The sequence below is a fragment of the Lolium perenne genome, chromosome 7, assembly GCF_019359855.2.
Source record: "Lolium perenne isolate Kyuss_39 chromosome 7, Kyuss_2.0, whole genome shotgun sequence".
Taxonomy (NCBI): domain Eukaryota; kingdom Viridiplantae; phylum Streptophyta; class Magnoliopsida; order Poales; family Poaceae; genus Lolium; species Lolium perenne.
The window spans coordinates 271,390,522-271,407,291 of record NC_067250.2 but is presented as its reverse complement, the minus strand read 5'-3'; the positions used below and the strand labels follow the sequence as shown (position 1 = coordinate 271,407,291).

The 16,770-nt window shown below is 43.8% G+C and overlaps 2 protein-coding genes across 3 annotated transcripts; both read right to left on the bottom strand.

The window, feature by feature from the left end:
* Positions 1 to 2,733: 2,733 nt before the first annotated feature.
* On the bottom strand, positions 2,734 to 5,829 carry LOC127312873 (uncharacterized). Of its 2 annotated transcripts, none has more exons than XM_051343420.2 (5): positions 5,464 to 5,829; positions 4,600 to 4,769; positions 4,121 to 4,187; positions 3,351 to 3,456; positions 2,734 to 3,260 (listed from the first exon to the last, which is right to left on the bottom strand). In XM_051343420.2, exons 1-5 carry the CDS (start codon positions 5,702 to 5,704, stop codon positions 3,140 to 3,142), a joined length of 705 nt encoding a protein of 234 aa, XP_051199380.1. In that variant the 5' UTR covers positions 5,705 to 5,829; the 3' UTR covers positions 2,734 to 3,139. The 2 variants fall into 2 exon arrangements, with proteins under 2 accessions (XP_051199380.1, XP_051199379.1); XM_051343419.2 differs by having other exon boundaries at positions 3,351 to 3,465; positions 5,464 to 5,826.
* Positions 5,830 to 6,183: 354 nt separating this feature from the next.
* On the bottom strand, positions 6,184 to 10,850 carry LOC127312871 (PHAF1 protein At3g51130). Its single transcript, XM_051343418.2, has 14 exons — positions 10,591 to 10,850; positions 10,303 to 10,385; positions 10,135 to 10,209; positions 9,550 to 9,617; positions 9,282 to 9,387; positions 9,121 to 9,181; positions 8,869 to 9,038; positions 8,460 to 8,522; positions 8,332 to 8,379; positions 7,469 to 7,582; positions 7,254 to 7,353; positions 7,107 to 7,180; positions 6,524 to 6,628; positions 6,184 to 6,412 (listed from the first exon to the last, which is right to left on the bottom strand). Exons 1-14 carry the CDS (start codon positions 10,754 to 10,756, stop codon positions 6,365 to 6,367), a joined length of 1,281 nt encoding a protein of 426 aa, XP_051199378.1. The 5' UTR covers positions 10,757 to 10,850; the 3' UTR covers positions 6,184 to 6,364.
* Between the last annotated feature and the right edge of the window lie 5,920 nt (positions 10,851 to 16,770).

The window sequence follows — 16,770 nt, the reverse complement described above, 5'->3', positions numbered from 1 at the left end:
AACAAAAGCAAGATGGTTTTAGCTTTATCAGTGGAGATATTATGAATTTTATCCCTTTTTATTATTGAATTTTAGGTTTGTTTTATGATTGTGTCCCTAGCTCTCGTCAATATTATGGTGATACCATCGAGTTAAATGGATGCCATTAACTTTGGCAAAGTCCTTGTTTCTGTGCCACTGGATGGACGTGACGCCTGCTACCGTTTTGCCTAGCTAACTTGCCGTCTCTTTGACTCTTTTTCTTATATGTAGGTTCCCCCTCACTTCGACATTGTAGTTGTTATCCTTACTACCGGGCCCCACCACGTCAATAAAAGACTACTTGCGTCTCAAGTTCGAGGGTTCGAGGCCCAATTTTGTGTCATTTTCCATTTTTATCGCTTGCACCTCTGCTCTTGTAACGTCACCGAAAATATCTCCAATTAGATTTTGCATGTTGTTTTTGTCATATACATCATCATGCCATCATGCATATTTTGGAACCTAAAATTATTTTATTAAACTCTATTTTGGTAAATTATTCTATCTTTTTATCCCAAAATTAAACCTTATTTCCTACTTACTTTTCTGGTCTAAAAACTATTTGCCAATGGTTTAAACAAAAAATAGGAACGTAAGAAAAGTAAAACCTTTTTGTAAATAAGGGGGCGAGAAACCTTCCCAACCCAGCCGGGCGAAGTCGTCGCAGCCCACCTAGGCCCATCCCAGGTCCCCAGCCAGGCTTTCAAGTGGGGCGGGACGCGGGATCACTTTTTGCACTACCCATGCTTTAAATCCTCTTCAATTTTCACCTCTATTTGCTCCATTATTTGTTTTTCGGGAATCAGGATGCCTGCTTGCGGATGCCGCTCTGCAACCCTATCCCCAGCCATACCCTAACCGGATCCCCACCAAACCCCCTGGCACTTTTGTTTTTGCCGCCGGCCTTCCTCTTGCTCAGGTCCTCCACCCACTCTGTCTCTCCCGCCCCGAGGAAACCCACAATGATGCAACGCCTCGACCTCACCTCGCTCCCGTCACCGACGCTTCCCTCGTCCTCACCGGCTCGTCTCCGCCATCGGCCGCCTCTGGCCGGTTCGTCCCCGTGGCCTCCTCTTCCCCGTGAAGATTCCCTATGCCTTATCTGGACCGTGCCTTACCCCGCATCCTCGCGCGAGCCGGCCGTCGCCCTTTCCGAGCACGCGAGCCGCTCAGTCCAAACCATGCGCCCATATCTAGAAAGAAAACTAATACATGTTCATGAGCTGAAATTATAGATTATTTTATTTCAAATCATAATATTGGTAGGTTTCCTATATCTTTCTCCAAGAACAAAGGAACTACTCACATATGAACGAAATCAACATCGTGGCAATAATATGGATGGGATATGAGAGTACAATCGAATACAAGTGGAGATCCACACTAGGGTTTGGGTTACAACCAAGTAAACGAAGGGATCGGTTGGAGACGTTGTTGATGATGATAATGTAGATCGGTATTGAGGCCTTCAACATCCAAGGCCATATATGTATACTTTGAACCCAAAATGAGCTCTACGGACTGATCACGCTACGGTAGTAAATGAAGTACCGATGATATGAAGCAGAAATGCACTTTTGATCTCAGGTGCACATGCTCCCTTTACCTAGAAAATGTATTTTAAAATGTTAAAAAAATTGGGACACAATTTTGGCTCATATATGTCCACATTCTATGTGCTTGCTTATGGTTTGATAAAAAACTGACGTTCTTCGTAGGCTGTGTAAAAAAGACAAAACAATTGCCTCTAAAAATCCTTATTTTAGTACCGAAATTTATCTTTTTTGCAATCACCACACAAAAATTCTTTTTCCCTTCCAACAACTTCATGAGCATGTAGGATATGGATATGTACGCACATCATTTTTGTTTGAAATATTTTGAAACATTTTAATATGTTTTAAATGCATTTCAAATATAGGGAGCATATGCACCCAAGAGCAAAAACACCATGTCCCATAAGAAGCAGAAATGCACTTTTGATCTCAGGTAATTTCACCATGTCCATAAGAAGGCAATTTCACCATTTTTATGATTCGAACTGTACACAATCGAATTTACTTTCTACTCGGCTCAAGAAGAAATGTTACTTTGTACCGGGCATTGTGTTATCTCTCGGTGCTTCTGCATAAATTGTTCAGAAAAATAAAAGGAACGAAAAGCTTCATATCTATTCACTTGGACTATTGAAGCTGAATCAAATGAACATTGTCATAGGCACCCAGCGCAAAGCACAAGATGGTGCAGAAGTTTAGACCAAAAAAAGGAATTTCAGATCGTTTGTCATTGGCTTATTGCACATGCTGAGTATATGAACATACTAGGATGCACAATATGATTTAACATGGTTCCAATAATATACACAAAGCCAGCATGCCAGGGGGTACACCCCAACCGTTCATGGTTGACCATATTACTATTATCTACTCTTAAAATGCTTTTCTAACTCTTAAAAAAAGATGTGTCAAAAGTTAAGCCGTCCTCACCGGATACTCCCACTAATCCAAACAAGAGCAATGGAAGTCACAACAGTGGCCCAATATTAGCTGTTGGCTAACTGCACATGTTGAGTCTGTGATGACCATATCATGATTACAATGTTCAAGTAATATACATGGCGGGGATGCTAGGAGGTAAGAAACAATAAGCCAGTGGTTTCTCCGAAGAATAAGAAAAGTTGAGCCGTCCACAGTATATACCCAGATACTAACATTAATCCAAACAGATCGCAGCAGCGGCCGATCATCAATTTATTGTGCTGCAAAGCATTGCCTCAAATAGGCAAATGCGCACTATTTTATTGTTTTGTTCCATTGCATCCTACACATTGCTGGAGAAACCCAGGAACATGAAGATTGCATTGCAAGTGGAGGAGCAGGCGGGGGCTCTACCAAAGGAACATGATAACCGTTACACAGCCAGTGGAAAAGAGCAACATGTCCAAGGGGGCAAACTGCGCCTCCATGGAACTGCCCGTTGCCGCTGACAAACAGTGGAATCACCATCTAGAGCCTCGGAAACCAGGCGAGGCTACTCCTACGCCAGTGTTTCCGGAAGTAAATGGATTACATGCCCCCACATTTTGCCACTTCTACTCCAGGAGAAAACGAGATAGGTTTTACTTGGGACGCTTGCGGTATGGGTACAGGATATCATCCACCGTGTCTTTGACATACGTACCAACTTTATTCATGTTCCTAACCACACCATTGGCCACGAGTCCAGCATTCCTCTGGAATCTGCAGGTTCAGTTAAAAAAAACATCATTTGTAAATTTTTGATGAAAACTAAGGGATTGAAACAGAGTTTAAACAATAACAGGAACGCACTTGGTTAGGAAATCATCTCCTGTCTGCCCAGGTTTGTTTCCACGTGCTTGAGTATGCCCAGGTTTGTTTGCATGTGCTTGAGTATGCCCAGGTTTCAATGCATTTGCTTGAGTACCTGCAGAATTATAAATAAAATTTCAAGAAATAATCACGCTGAAGTCTGGATACATGCTTTCTTTCACGAAGAGAAAGTCTTGTTGACCAACGTGTAAATAACTGCAGTTTCACGCACATTGGAGAGGTATACTTTTCCAAGTGATAAGAATTAAGATTGTTTCAACTAAGAATTTACTTAGGATCGAGTCCCTCCAATCATCACAAGAAGTTACTTAAACTACAATTTCTGATGCTCTATTACAGTGAACATTTTCTGTATACTAAAGCAACATAGACTTTCAGAACAACATTTTGTGGATTTGAATCATGCAATAACCAGGATGTAACACCAGTATAACCATTCATTTCTTCATTAAGCTTAGTTCTGAGTTCTGACTAACTTCCGATGAGGCCTTGAAGTGGGTTTCAAGCATACGCATTGTAGGGCCAATACCTCATTACATTCTACAGGCAAGGCAGCTCATTCATTCTAAAGAGAAATTTAGTTTGTTACACTGGACCTACAGTACAAAGCCACAGAAGGCAAGCTTGACATGCTGAGAACATTTGGGCTCTGGCAGTGGTATAGCCATACCTTTGGGGTTACTGTCATAGAATTATTATAATACATGGCTACAGACATGTCAGGCAAATAAAATAAATGCGTTCGTTACCTTCTTTTCTAAGTTGAGCAGGAGCTTGGGCTGGTGCTTGTTTAGTTGGAGCTCTGTCAGCCAATAGCTGCAGCAACACATAATTTATCAGTTTACATACACTAACATACGATGCTCACTAATATTAAATAAATGCTAAGGAAAATATCAAGAGACTGATGGAATGACATGGTCAGCATTCATTTATACTGTGATTGAGAAAAGAAGAACAGTGTGATCAAGTCCCCATTGTAGAGAAATACAGGTATACAAAATGCTATGAACACTGATTTTTTCAGTGTTCATAATACTACAGAACTAGGATTGGATGCTGAACTATGTTTTCATCACAAATCAGCTGTCAATCATATTTTACGATATGCCTGCTACTGAGAGTCTAGGACAATCCATACAGCATGCACTAGCAATCCATATTGCTTGCTTGAGAACTGATAGGTTACACATAATTTCAGTGATATAACATGCTTAAGAAAAAATACCTCAACACCAACGCAAATAGGCAGCTCTGCATGCTTCTCTCCTTTTCCAGGAGGGTTATCCTTGTCATCTAGGTATATGGAATACCCAGCGCATGCATATTTGAAGTTGGAAAGGTGGCGACCTTCTTGGATAGCTCCCAGCTCAATTTCTCCAACCATGCGATCAGGAACTGGTAGTCAAGCAGTTATAAATTAAAAAAATCAATTGAGGGCAGGTGGTCAAATTGAGTCAACTGTCGGTATTGATACCGAGAGATATCAAATCTATTATACATGGTACAGAGGTGACATATCGTGATATGAAGTAGCACTTATGCAGAGACTATCACAATTCACACAGAAACCCCAAATCCGATACAAAGTGACATAAACACTTTCTTGTACTGCCCTGGGGAGTGAACAAACAAACCCTGTACTAGAGAAGAGTTTGGCAGAAAGCTTCACGGGAACAATATGCGTAGAGTTATAGAACATGCTAAACATTCTATGATCAGTAACCTACTAGATTCATTGCTAGAAATCTTATGTGGCACTGATGTTATGCGCTAATCTGGGATGTAGTACCTCTTTGGACTATTAGCTGGGTTAGACAGTTCACGGCGTGTGGGGAACGGACATCCCCTATCTGATGGCAACACAGGAACCCTATATATCTATGCCTCCCCATGGTTAGTGCGCGTGTGCATCACCGCAGAAACCGAAATCCGGCGCCAATCAGAGAATCCAGCAAAAGCTCATGGAGCCAGAGCCTAGATGCCGCGGCTGAACCATGAACAGGAGAACCCTAGCCCACCTGAGACCCTAAAACAAGCATCGAGCAATCGAGATGGAGAAGGGTAGATGGCGTGGGCGCGATTCCCTGACCTTGGGGGATGGAGCGGGTGACGCCGAAGCAGACGGGGCCGCGCCCTTTGGACCGGAGCACCGACGAGTAGAAGAGGCAGCCCTTGCACGACCGCCCCTTCACCAACCCTGCCCCCTTCACCACCTCTGCTCCAGCCACCGTGGTCGGCGGCGCCGGCGCCGGCGCCGCCGCCGCCGCGCCCTCCCCTGCCGCCGGGACCCCCGCCGCGCCGGCTCCGCTGCCGCCGCCGGCGCGCTCCATATCCGCAAACGGTCAGCAGGGGCGTCGGCGTGGTTGTTAGTTGATCTGGGCCGCGGGTTCTTGGAGAGGGAGGAGGGCTTCGCCTTCGAGGTGCCACCTCTGGTTTTTATTCAGTCGGAGGTGTTTGGTTTTCCATTTCGTTTTGTGCACTTGCCAGAAACATTTGCATTCGGTTTCATAAACTTTCATCAGGGCTTCTTTGTGTTCTCAAATACAGATTTTGTTGGATTATTTGTAGATTGAGCTGTAGTTGTAATTATGAATAAAATACATCTGTAATAATTGTGAATCTGAATCCAAATACATATTTAGCTATTTTAGAGACTTCTGTGTTACCAAAATAATAGTTTGCGGATTAAGAATGTGAACAACTTTTTTTTCCATAGAATTACTGTCCATGAGGATGGGAGAGTATCGAACTATTCCCTTGGCAGGAAAAGAAAGAAGTCACGTAGGAGGTTGTATTCAGCTTGGGCAACTTAACAGCACCAACACATAGTTTAGTGATAAATGTTAGTGATGACCAATATTTACAGAGAGACCAAGGAACATAGTTCCTGTACAAATGAGTAGAATATACAAGATTAATTTACACGTAAAGAACGGGCATGCTTCTCGACAGATTGATCATGCCGGGTACATCCGGTGCAACTACGGTACTCATGACTGGAACAGAGTGACGGTTGCGATGTATCCATTTTTCATCACCTGTTGATCAGTAGAAACAAGAATCGCAATGTTACATCTGAGCAATAACAAATTGGCAGTACAGTTTGTACAAGAAAAGGAAGTTTTTGGGGCAAAATAAGAGATAAAAACCTCAAAAGCGATATTTTGGTATCCGTACACCAAAGTTGATCCAAATGGATTATTCATGGAACCTTGTGTCTGGATTGCTGCTCGACCGCAATCACCAAGGATCTCCTGATACAGTAGTATCAACACACATGCGTCAGTTAGAAAAGAAGTGTGGAAATCAAAAGCAATAATATGTTACCATTACCGAGAAACAACATTAACACTTACACGATTGTTACACAACTGCAGCTCAGGTAAAAATAACTGTAGCACTCAAGTAAAAGAAAGATGACACTTTTAGCAAGGGAGCATTAGCCATGATCTGAATTTATTTTTATTTGTATGCTGTTCAATGAAGCATCAGTAATCATTTATTTGCATGCAAGTTAAATAAGTTTGTCATTCAACCTTTTTTTCATAAAAGCAAGTCATTAACCATTTGAAAAGAGGGAGATATCTCATAAACCAAACTATAGGGAAAAAACAAGTTTGCATAGAGGAACCACAGAAGGTTCGACTAATGAAATGGCAACTCGAAGTAAAGTTGATAGTTACAAATCTACATGGCAATCCTGGCAGCGTAAACTCATGGTAAAAATCATACCTTGACTTGTTCCCATTTTGTACGAGGTGTTATGCAATTCTTTGAAACATTACCAGGCTGCTGTGCCCCTTCACCTGAAACAAACAAACAGTTTATTAATAACAATCTCATCACCAGCAGACAAACTCTACAGCGAGCAGTTCAAACCTTCAGGATCGTAGATAACAAAGTTGCATTTCATGTACGAATTGAAATCTGAATGGCCGGGGAAGTTTGTATGTAAAACAAACTTCTTTATCCTGTGTGTCTGCACCAGAACAAAAAAAATCTCAGACCAGCATTCTGGTTGAACCTCACAAAAGAAATGTTGCATGAACGCTGAAGTGTGAGGCACACTTATATACTATAAAAGCAATCCATACCTGTCCATCAAATAAGATATCTATACCACGCGAGAAGTAATTGTAAAAGTAGTCTCCACAAAGAGTAGTCCGGGGCCGGAGGTCCGATGCAGAGTGTATTACCATTTGGTCAACCTAGCATAAGAACACAATATGGTAAGCTTTACAGACGAGAATGTGGTATAGACTTCTTACTGCTTAGGAGTTTAGTTTTATATTATATTGTTCTTTCGATAAAGAAAAAAAGAAGAGCATATATCACAGAAGAGTTGCCACGTATCAAGAGGTAAAACTGGTTCGTATATACAATACTACTATTACAACTAAAAAATCAGAAAACGAGGTGAACCCAACTTTTTGACTGATTTGTCTTAAACTGTGTGAGAAGAGCATTCTTTTGCAAGTACAATTCAAACCTCCCAGACCAATATTCAAGCGCCTGAAATCTTGTCCAACCATGACATTTGACATGTTCCAAGTACACTTTTTCACTTCATTTGATCAATTTTCCACATTGTTTTCTACACAGTACCAACAATCCCAGAATCTAACACCTAGTATGGTAATATTTAGATGTTCTCGGATCTATTGGACCATATGGAATCGCCTGAGTGCATAGAACAATTTCTTGTACACCGATCTTCGACCTAACAGGATAACTCTGTCTACTCTAGCATGTTGACGATGTTAGCTTTCTTTTTGTGCCTTATAGGATAAAATATGGAGACCCAAATGCATGCTTCCAATGAATCGACTAGAAAATATGCATATCATGTAATTTAGCATATCTCATTTGTAGCAATTGAGAGGTTAATATGTCATAAACCTCTATGAAAATTCATATTCCAGTCATCCAGTAAAAAACATCATTGTAACAAACAGACCTGCTTCTGGTGGATACCGCATGGACGACCCAACTCAGTCCAGATATCCTACCAAAGATACAACGTCATATAAGAAACCCTTAAAGAATATTCAGAAAAGAGAGAACAGATGGTACAATGATTTACACCTGTGGTGATGCTCCAAAAGGAATATGTTGACCCCCAATAGTGAACCAAAGCTCTTCACCAAGCTGAGAACAAGATAAAGCTGTAAAATGGTTTAATCTAGTAATAAAGATATTCATGAGAGCTTATATGAAGACATATATATTTTCTCATACGCGCAAAAGACCGTATAATTTTTTGCATGACACATGAACCAGCAGCTGTTCAGCATGCAGCTCTCCATTACTTCTGCCTTATAGGTTTATACACCTTATTAGAAACTAAAAAAGAGAGTGTGCTTGTTTGGGTGTGGCAAGGATTAGCAGTTGTAAAACCAAATGCATGGATTACTGAATTATGAAACAGGAAAATTTCTGCCACTTTCTACAAGATAAATAGGCTGGAAATATCACCAATGAATAGGCAATGTACCTTTGCATGCACTTCCTCCATATATAGACTGCCAGATGGTAATGCAGGCACCACTGCCTTATCCATCAACGACCCAACCCCAACCTTGCTATCTGTTGAGCTATCATATATAGATACCCGGCAAGTAACAGGGGTTGTTCCATCGGAAAATTCCAGGGGCAAATCTGCCACTGCAATTGCAATAAGGCAGCTGAGCTGAAATGCTAAGAATGATACGTACACAGACATGAATGTGACTATTTGTCAGTATACCTTCCCCATTGTTGAAGAAATTTGTATATTGGCCTGGAATAGGGAATGCAAATGATAAACCCTGCAAAAGCTTGTAAGTTAGACAAAACCAAACAGAGCAAGAACAAAGAACAAAACTTTTAAAAAACAAATCAAAGCCAGGGCTATTTATCATGACATACTGGATAGAAGAGGGTATAAATGCCCCTGTCTTTATCAAATATGCCTGGAAAAGTCGGACCAAATAGTGCATAAACAGACACAAAAGTGGCCAACGTTGATGGACCGCTGAAAGAAGAAAAGAGAGAAGGAAACTATGAGTAACACAGCACATAACCTTTTGATGAATGGTTAAGGCAAAAATGAGTGGCCTTGCCACATATAAGTTCCACTCAACCCAAGGGTGCTTGACATAGAACAGCGATACAAGAATGCCTGCAAGCACCTCACCCAATCAAAGACGTCGCGTATCTCAATTGCAGTCTCTTAACATCAAAAATCTCTATTAGACGGAGCCTCTGCAAGAGAAATATGAGGAAAACTTCAAAATCTTCTGAAGGGCAGTAAATAGATTTGACCGATCTCATATGTAAAGCATGTAACTTGTTTCTAAACCACGTTCTTGAAGCAACTTCTGCAGAATTCAAATTATTATGACACTTACAAAAGGGCAGCCCGGTGCATGAAGCTCCCGCTTTGCGCGGGGTCCAGGGAGGGGTCGGACCAAATTGGGTCATTGTACGCAGCCTTTCCTTGCAATTTTTGCAAGAGGCTGTTTCCACGACTTGAACCCGTGACCTCCACGTACTATGACACTTGCAATTAAAAGATTTGCGTTGTACATTCTAATTTTTAGAAAATAAACCACCCTAATTTGGTTACATAAAGTATAAACATTTCACAACATTATTCGTTATCAACAAACAAGTTCACTTTTATACCAGATTATGTAGAAAGTGAGGCCAATGATGTCTGCAATGCAACACTGTATAAAGGAGAACCCAAGGATGTATGACTGAAATAGCACAAGCATACCTGCGACCAAGGATCAAAGCGTAAATGAAACCCGTGATCCGGAAAGCTTATGACAAAGTCCAGCTTCAGAGGCTCCTGAAATTACCGAACGGACAACACAAATCATCAGTTAAGCATAATTTGCTGGCTCTGGTGACATCAAACAAAGGCTGCCCAACACGAACAAACCTCATCGAAGTACTTCACGTGGACAACGTCGTAGATGTTGGGTTGATGCTCTATCTGGGCAAACGCATCCGAAATCGGCATCCCTGCACCGATCACCGAAGCTCTCGCGTAAGAGGCGACCATAAAAATCGAAACTTTTAGCTTAGCGGTTGCTTCAAGCACAGGTTTTTCTGACCCCCTTCCCGAAGCGGAAAACAAGCAACCGCCGGGTCCCGAATTCGTATCCCACCCGAGGCGGCGGCGGCGGCGGCGGAGGGTTAGGTAGGGTTGGGGGGGTGGGGGACTCACCGAGGGTGAAGGGGCCGACGCCGACGCCGGGGCGGAGGTCGAGGGTGACGGCGCCCATGGCCGTGCCCTCGCAGCGCCGCCGCACTGGCACCGTCGCCGGGGACGGCGACCCGGCCGCCGACCCGGGCCCTCCCCCCGCCATCGCCGGTGATCTCTGCGCCTGCATCGCGGGGTGGACCGCCGGTTTATTCCTCTCGTGCGGGGTTTGATCCGATTGGGGTTCGTGTGGGCTTGCGTCTGCTCCAATTCCTTCTACTCGCCGAGTACTAGTTTAGCTTAACGAGATGCCAACGGCACGCGAGGCCGGGCTGTCAGTGAGAGCGCCGAAGACGTGGGGCCTAGCTGTCTGTGAGGTTGGCGCCGGCAAAAGTAACACTTGGCGAGGTCGGGGTTGCTTGTGCTTAAGTTTTGCTTCCTCGTAGGGATTTTCCACATCGTGGCCTCGTATGGTCATCAAAAGTTCAGAATCTTCATCCAAAAAATATTTATCTTCTGAAAATAATCATTTAGGGTCTGTTTGGTTATTGGCACCGAAATTTCCCCGTTTCTGCTTTTGAGCCGCTGGATGTCGTATGAGGTGAAACGGAGGCTGAGTCTGTTTGTGCACTACGTTCGTATGCCAATAAAATTTCATCGTCCAATTTCGGTCTACTGATTAGTTGGCAACAATGTGCGCTATGTTGGCTCACGAGGGAAGAACCGGTTGTTTGGTTATGTGCTAAGCAATGATGTTGTTATATAAGGCGATGTTACCCTAACTAGCTGTCACCAAGAGAGTAGCAAGCGCTCAAGAGAACAGACATACTTAGATAACTACACCACCTAATCACCATTGGCAGGGCTTACAAACACTACCTGAGCAAAAGCAAGGAAGTTCCAGGACGCTATAAGCCTGTAGAACCCTTAATCAAAAGCAAGGAAGTTCTAGGGGGATATAAGTTCGTAGAACCCCTTGATCAAACACTAGTCAATGTCTTGTACGCATAAGTTCAGAAGTAACACTACAACTACAGATGAACAGAAAAAACAGACATATAAAAGGAGGGCCGCCGCCTAGCTCTATCGGGGCAGGTGTAGAGCCTAGCGGTGGAGCATTCGGTCTTGTAGATGATCATATTCAAGGAGAATGCATGGAGCTTAAACTCCACGACGTCACTTAGTGGAGATCTGATTGCTCCCAAGTGCAGAAAATCAATTGTAGTACTTTGATACGTCCAAAACGTATCTACTTTCCCGAACACTTTTGCTATTATTTTGCCTCTAATTTGTGTGTTTTGGATACAACTAACACGGACTAACGCTGTTTTCAGCAGAATTGCCCTGGTGTCTTTTTTTTGTGCAGAAAATTAACTTTCAGGAAAATCCCCGGAAATAATTGCAATGGGCCTATTTTCACAGAAGATTGACGGAGCCAGAAGACGAGACGGAGAGGGGCCACGAGGCGCCCACACCATAAGGCGGCGCGGTGGGCCCCTGGGCCGCGCCGCCCTATGGTGGCGTCGCCTCGGCCACCCCCCGACGCTCCCCTCTGGACTACTTAAGGCATCTGATCTAAAAACACACGGGGGTTCGACCATATTGCCAGAAGACATCCAGAACTCCGCCGCCGTCGCGAAACTCAATCTCGGGATCAGAAACTCCGTTCTGGCACCCTGCCGGAACGGGGAATTGGAGGAAATCATCGCCATCATCGCCACCGACGCCTCTCCATCGACCATCCATGTTTCCCCCATCCATGTGTGAGTAAATCCCCGCTGTAGGCTGTAGGGGTTGGTAGGGATTGGATGAGATTGTTCATGTAATAGCATAAGATTGTTAGGGCATAGTGCCTAGTATCCGTTGTTGGTACTTTTATGATATTGTTGCAACTTGTTATGCTTAATGCTTGTCACTAGGGCCCGAGTGCCATGATTTCAGATCTGAACATGTTATTGATTCATGATGATATTCATTGTTTTATGATCTTACCTGCAAGTTGTATACACATATTGTTGTCCGGAACCCGAGGCCCCAAAGTGACAGAAATTGGGACAACCGGAGGGGAAGGCTGTGATATGAGGATCACATGTGTTCACGAAGTGTTAATGCTTTGCTCCGGTACTCTATTAAAAGGAGTACCTTAATTACCAGTAGATTTCCTAGAGGCCCGGCTGCCACCGGCTGGTAGGACAAAAGATGTTGTGCAAGTTTCTCATTGCGAGCACGTACGACTATTTACGGAACACATGCCTATGGTTATTTAGTACTTGGATATTGTTTTATTATTATCTGCAAATGTCTTGCCTTGACTGTTACATGAGTTCTCTTATCCATGCAGCGCCCGTTCATCCATCCCTGTGCCTACAGTATTTTAATCCTGTTGTTTACTATAATCACTACTGCTGTCGTTATTACACTGCTGCTTATATTTCACTACTGCTACTGCTATAAAACTGTTGCTACTGATAAACTATTGCGAGCAAGTCTGTTTCCAGGTGCAGCTGAATTGATAACTCCGCTGTTAAGGCTTACAAATATTCTTTGGCTCCCCTTGTGTCGAATCAATAAATTGGGTTTTACTTTTCTCGAAGACTGTTGCGATCCCCTATACTTGTGGGTCATCATACTTTTTAATAAAGAAAGGTTGTCGAACCCACGAGGAGCTGAAGGTATTGGTTAGCAAAAATAACAAGAAAACAGTAATAATAAAGTAACGGTTTTGATGTTTTGGGTATATAGTTTGCAATAGAAATAAAGTGCGGAAAGAAAATTGCAAATAAGTAAATGCTCTAGAGAAAAGCCCAATCTTCTATGCAGCAACAGGACAAGCTCAAGTGTGTGTGCTTATATGAGACAAAAGTTCATGAGGGCGACATGGATTCACTAGCATCTAAGTTCTAAACAACATGGTAAATATCTTGTCAAGCTTTATTTAATTAGAGGCGAAGCCTTAGTTAGGTGCAGCCATAAGCATGTGCAAATACACCCCTTATGATTGGTCCTAGAGCCATTTTCATGTGCAAGTATAGAAATCATTAAGACATAAATGTCCCATCATATCCATAAGATTTAGGGTCCCGACATAAACCCCTCTAATGCAACTCATAGTGTTGGAAGACGGTTTCTGTCATTCCGACCCCTCCAACACTACTGCATTACATCAAAGTGCAGCCCTAAGCCCATATAGGTGAAGTAATATGCAGTCGACGTTCGCATAAAACCATCATAGAACAACATAAAAGATAGAAAACTTGACCAAATACTCATTGCACATCATATAGAATCATAGCCAGATCATCATATGCCCTCAGAAACGTGGGGAACTACTCACAAGTGACAAACATGATATGGGCCATATGCAAAATGGTTCCAACACAATCTGAATATATAATCTCCCCACCAAATAATGACAAAATACCAATCACGGACATGCAATAGCACTAAAAACAATATCTGGGATTCAATTCAACACAAACTATGAGGGGGATGACGTCGATCTCGTAGATGGAGATGGTGGTGACGATGGTGCTGGTGGAGATCTTGATGGAGATGCCTCACCCCAAGCCAAGGAGGAGTGGGGATGTCGATGGTGTCGCTTTCCCCTTCACCGGAGGCACCGGTGCAGAAGGATCTGCCCTCTCCCGGAGTAGGAGAGGACTTTCGCCTCTGCCGCCGCCTCAATGAATCTCGGGAAAATATGGCTTAGGTTTTGGGGTGAAACGGGGCGCATGGAATAAAAGGGGGCCCGAAACGATGCCCGAGGTGCGAACTGGCATGTGTGGCATGGCCAGGAAGTTGGGCCGCGCCACCTGGTGTCGTTTGCACCACGTGGCCCCTCTCGTGTGATTCTATCGCTCCCTGCCTTCCTTTGGGTGAAAAACTGATCATGTATTTTTCCCTCGAATTTTTGCGATCCAGAAAATCCTGAAACAAATAAAATACGAAAAATGCGACTTCTCCCTCCCACGAATTAAATACCAAAGAAGGGGACTTTGTAGGAAAGTCCTGAAAATCATCTAAAAATGCATAAATAACGATGTATGAAGGTAAATAACAAAGAAAATTAACCCTAATGTGGCAATAATGATGATGCAAAATGCACGTATCAAGATCGTACTTGTAGACCACCTGTGCCCAGTTCCGGCCGAAGACCACCTACCCACCATGGTAGGTGACCTGCTCGCAGAACCGGCAGGCAAACAAGGGCAGAGTACGAGGTAGTGGGATCTTGATCCACTCCTAGAGCGCATCCTGGAACCATGGCGGCACAACGAGCATCTGGAGGTCATCTGTGTTGCGCACATAGAACCTCTGCGGCATGAGCGACCTAGCGATGTGCCCCATCTTAGGCTGGTGGCTGATGACCCACAAGTATAGGGGGTGTATCGTAGTATCTTCGATAAGTAAGAGTGTCGAACCCAACGAGGAGCAGAAGGTGTTGACAAGCAGTTTCGATGCAGGAATCACTGTAGATGCTCACAAACAAGTATTCAGGGGGTTTTAATGTAGCAGTTGAATAAAGTACGAGTAAGTAAAATGCGAGAGTAACAATTGCAGTGAGTGGCCCAATCCTTTTCAGCACAAAGGACAAGCCGGTTTGTTTACTTATAATGACCAAACGTTCTTAAGGACACACGGGATTTTAGTCTAGTGCTTTCGCTACATACGGCTAATTAATCTTCACTAGATGACCTGTTGCGCTATCGCGCAATGACGGAGGCTAACCATAGGGTTTCACTTATTTTAGTACCGAAGGTTGGAGCAGAGCTCTTCCATCAAGTACAATAGTATCCGACGTGCGTGTTATCGCATTGCTCGACGACCCTTGTACTTTCATGTGGGTAATGCTCTCGATATCTCTTCCACTTTCCTTTGCGTAATCCACTCGCTATCACGGGATTATTATGGTTAAGTGGTTGCGATTCCTTATTTCATCACTTGCACATTTGTCTTTCATCGCAATGTTTAAGTGTACCTATGCACGGCGTTTTAATAACTTTCAAATAATACCCGTTGCGCTATCGCGCAAATGGCGGAGGCTAACCATAGGGTTTGGCTTATTTTAGTACTGATGGTTGGAGCAGAGCTCTTGCATCGAGTACAATAGTATCCGACGGGGCGTGTTACCGCGTTGCTCATCGTAACCGTTGGTTTATTTTAATACTGGAGGCTCGGGAGCGTGTAGCTCTTTCGATGGCCGTCCCATGGTGAGCTATAGTAGTATTCAGCGTGTTTCGTTGGAGGAAACGCCCTCGACGGCCCTTGTACTCTCATTTGGGTAATGCTCTCGATGTCTCTTCCACTTTCCTTTGGGCAATGCAGTTGCAAAGTGGCTGCGATTTCTTATTTCGTTACTTGCACATTTGTCTCTCATCGCAATGTTTAAGTGTACCTATGCACGGCGTTTTAATAAGTTTGAAATAATTTCTAGGAATAGACGCAGCTTTAATAAGTTGCCCAACTAGTAAGTTGCCCACGTACTCTCGGAAAAAAAATTCGCTTACGCGCACGCAGTTTGGTGTCACTATTCGCTCCCTCTAGACAGATAACGGTTCCGAGTTCCTCAACAAGACTGTTGATAATCTCCTCACCACCCACGGCACCGCCCTGCGACTATTATGCCCATGCACTTCCCAGCAGAACGGTAAAGCCGAGCGTGCCATTCGTACCATTAATGATACTATGCGCACAATTATGTTCCAGGCTCACATTCCAGCTCCTCTCTGGGCCGACGCTCTGGCTACTGCCACATACCTGCTTAATCGTTGTCCTAGTACAATCTTAAAGTCCCAGGTTCCGTACACATGCCTCCACAGTCGTCCTCCCTCATACATTGATCTTCGTGTCTTCGGTTGTCTTTGTTATCCTAAAATCGCATCCACCGCTCCACATAAGCTTAGTGCTCGTTCCATGGCATGTGTGTTTCTTGGGTATCCCTCTAACCATCAGAGTTACCGCTGCTTTAACCCTGTCACTGGAAGAATACTCGTCTCGCGACATGTTGTCTTCAATGAGAAGGTTTTTCCTGTTCAGCATGCAGCTTCGTCATCCGCGCTTGCGCCTCCTGCGCTGCGCGGACTCGACGACCTCTTCGGCACGCCGCCCGTGCCGCCAACGCGAGCTCTTGCACCGGCCCCGCGCACCCTAGAGCCAGCCCCAAGTGCGCCCGCCCTGGCCTCGAGCGCCCCCGCCTCAACACCG